This window comes from Dioscorea cayenensis, unplaced genomic scaffold, assembly GCF_009730915.1.
Source record: "Dioscorea cayenensis subsp. rotundata cultivar TDr96_F1 unplaced genomic scaffold, TDr96_F1_v2_PseudoChromosome.rev07_lg8_w22 25.fasta BLBR01000344.1, whole genome shotgun sequence".
Classification (NCBI taxonomy): Eukaryota; Viridiplantae; Streptophyta; class Magnoliopsida; order Dioscoreales; family Dioscoreaceae; genus Dioscorea; species Dioscorea cayenensis.
The window spans coordinates 161,218-164,063 of NW_024086735.1; the positions used below are offsets into that span (position 1 = coordinate 161,218).

General features: G+C 35.7%; 1 protein-coding gene across 1 annotated transcript; it reads left to right on the top strand.

The window, feature by feature from the left end:
* Positions 1-202: 202 nt before the first annotated feature.
* On the top strand, positions 203-1,820 carry LOC120254108 (probable serine/threonine-protein kinase BSK3). The gene is made up of 4 exons (XM_039262254.1): positions 203-439; positions 865-1,000; positions 1,228-1,307; positions 1,787-1,820. The coding sequence occupies exons 1-3, from the start codon at positions 203-205 to the stop codon at positions 1,287-1,289; spliced, it is 435 nt and encodes a 144-aa protein (XP_039118188.1). The 3' UTR covers positions 1,290-1,307; positions 1,787-1,820.
* The last annotated feature ends 1,026 nt before the right edge of the window (positions 1,821-2,846 follow it).

Sequence of the window (2,846 nt, forward strand, 5' to 3'; positions counted from 1 at the left end):
GAGTGGATTCGGAGGGGTTTGAGAAGAGAGTTCAAAGATTGGCATCCATTTAAATCCCCCATGGGGTCTCGGTGCCTCCAAGGCGAGAACTTGCTCGCTGAGGCTCTTACAATAATGTTACTCGTCTTTGGAGCGCGGATGTTGGTGAGTTTTTGTGAGTTGGTTTTGGTGTTTTTCTGGTGTGTTGGAGCTTTGGTGATTGATGGTTGTGTTTGCAGAGAGTGAAGTGAAGAGTGAGGGTGATGGGCTGCCGGTGTTCCAGGAGTATTCTTTTGAGCAGCTCCGGCTTGCTACATTTGGGTTTGCGGTAGAGAACATTGTGTCCGAGCATAGGGAGAAGGCGCCTAATGTAGTGTACAAGGAGAAGTTAGATGCGCAACGCAGGATTGCTGTTAAGCGGTTCAATCATGCTGCATGGCCTGATCCTCGCCAGTTCTTGGTAATTGATATTCAGTTCTGTTTTGTTAATATATGGTCTTCTGTAAGTGCTGTTTGTTTGCTGTGAATTAAAGTTTTTCACATTTAGATAGCACTAGGCTACTGGCATTGTTTGTCTTTTTGCCGCAAATGAAATTCTATTCAGTTTACATGAGTGCCTATTGTGAGAGGGAGACCGTAGGTCTGTTATGCTGTTGCTCTCTCTTCTTTTGATCATATACATGACACCATTCTAAATCATCTTTGCTTCATCTTTGCAAGTGAGTTGGTACATTGCTAATGCTGGTTCAACTGATTTTACCTTTGCCCCAATAGTTTTTGTAACTCTTGCGATGAGAATGAGTTTTGATTGTGTGTTATTAAAATCAAACCTGATTTGTCATATTTGCTTAGCCATCTCACTAATCTAAGATTTCCTTGCTTTAGGAAGAAACGAGATCTGTTGGTCAACTTAGAAGCCAAAGATTGGCAAATTTACTTGGCTGCTGTGCTGAAGGCGAAGAGAGGTTGCTTATTGCTGAATATATGCCCAATGATACTCTTGCTAAGCACCTTTTTCATTGTAAGATTATTCTTAATCCGACAACTGATTATCTTTTGTATGCTGCCACAGTGTTACCAATTTGGATTTTATTCTGTTTTAGCAGCAGAACCGTTGTTCAAAACAGAAGTTATTGGCATATTTTAGATTAAACACTGCCAGCAATCAATTTTGTTTGTCTGTCTATTGTATAAATTCCAAGTTGCATGAAGGTTGTGTATAATGATTTGAACTCTCGAATGCTACAGGGGAAGCACAACCTATGAAATGGCCTATGCGATTGAGGGTGGTGCTTTATCTCGCCCTCTAGGCATATGCTGAAAACCAGGTTTTTAGCTAAACTTTGCATCTTTATCTTTACAATCTTCACTCGGATTTGATTTGAGTTCTCGGATTTAGATATCCGAATCCCCGGATTTCGCTTTACTGATGCATCAATTAGTAGCACCCCTGATTTTGGATATCATTTAATAAGGAAAATATCTCGCATGCGTATAGCATTGTTATTGCAACAATACTCGATTATAAATTTGTTGGTTGTATAAATATTTAGTTAATTTAGCATATGTTTGTTAGCTTATGAAACGGGACTATTATCCTATTATATGCTATCTGTAATTCACTCTGCATAAATGGCATAATTTTTCTTTTTCTTTATTTTGTTATTGTGCTTCAAGATTGAAAATCCTGAAATTCTTATTCTCACTTGATGGAGGCCGCCATTATTGTTCAATTATTTCTTTGTTATATATATATATATATATATATATATATATAATTATGTTTATGAGTGTGGTGTGTTTATAGGTCCTGGATGTTCATCTGTCGAGTATGGATCAACGATGGAACTAGGACCTCTTAAAGTTAAGAGGAATGAGAAAGTTATGCTGGTATACCATTATAATTTTTATTTATTTATTTCTGTAGGTTTCAACTTTGCTATGCTAGATGGAGAACAGACGAGAATCCTCATGCCATTGAACATGGATGATATGAGACAAAAGTCGGAAAAATTAGGTTATTATTTCACTGTGAGGCTAAAATATTTAGATTTTTGATGAGGATATGGTCCGATATATGAAGCATGACGAGAAAAGAAAAAGGTGTTCCATCAATGCATGTGATTTAGACATGTGAGGAAAAGGATAAAATTTAAAAATGTTTGATGTGATTTTTGGCAGATTTATTAGCCACTATTGTTGACATTCTAAGCTATTGTACATACTTTGTTACAAGTTAGGTTGTGTCAGAACATTTTGGTTACAAATGTCAGAGATTTTTTGTAATGCAGCCATATTTACTAACATGCTTGAACCTAAATTGTTGACATTTTTGGTTACAAATGTCAGATAATTTTTTTGACTTTTTACCACATCGATACATTTTTACAAAAAAACATTTCATCACTTATAAAATGGTGTGAGTGCATTATAACTCATTGCATTCCGAATTGAGTCCATCCTTCATTCGAAAAACCGGTAAATTTTTATAATTAATAAGTTAATAATGTTAAGAAATACATATGCTATGTTCTTCATTCACTGAGCAACTTTTAGTAAATATTTAGCACTGAAATGCAATGGGTTTGCATCCCATATTAGAGCATGATGTTCTTCATGATTGAAAATTAACTTGAAGGTTAGCTTACCGACTTGAAAGGACTTTTGGTATAGTTAATTATTATTTTTGTGTGTATATATAGGAAAAGGTGTATATATATTGACTTTTTATAGATATTAGAACATTAAATGCTTATCGGGATCTATTCAACCGACTTCCGGGATCCATGATCTATGAACATGGTGGTCATGCAAGTTTTTGTTGTTTTGTGAAGGAGGTAAAAGTTGGTGATACATGATACTCATGT

Coding starts and splice junctions, on each gene's coding strand:
- LOC120254108 (XM_039262254.1), top strand. CDS start 203: ATGGTTGTGTTTGCAGAGAGTGAAGTGAAGAGTGAGGGTGATGGGCTG. Junction 440..864: donor CTGATCCTCGCCAGTTCTTG/GTAATTGATATT, acceptor TCCTTGCTTTAG/GAAGAAACGAGATCTGTTGG. Junction 1,001..1,227: donor TGCTAAGCACCTTTTTCATT/GTAAGATTATTC, acceptor CGAATGCTACAG/GGGAAGCACAACCTATGAAA.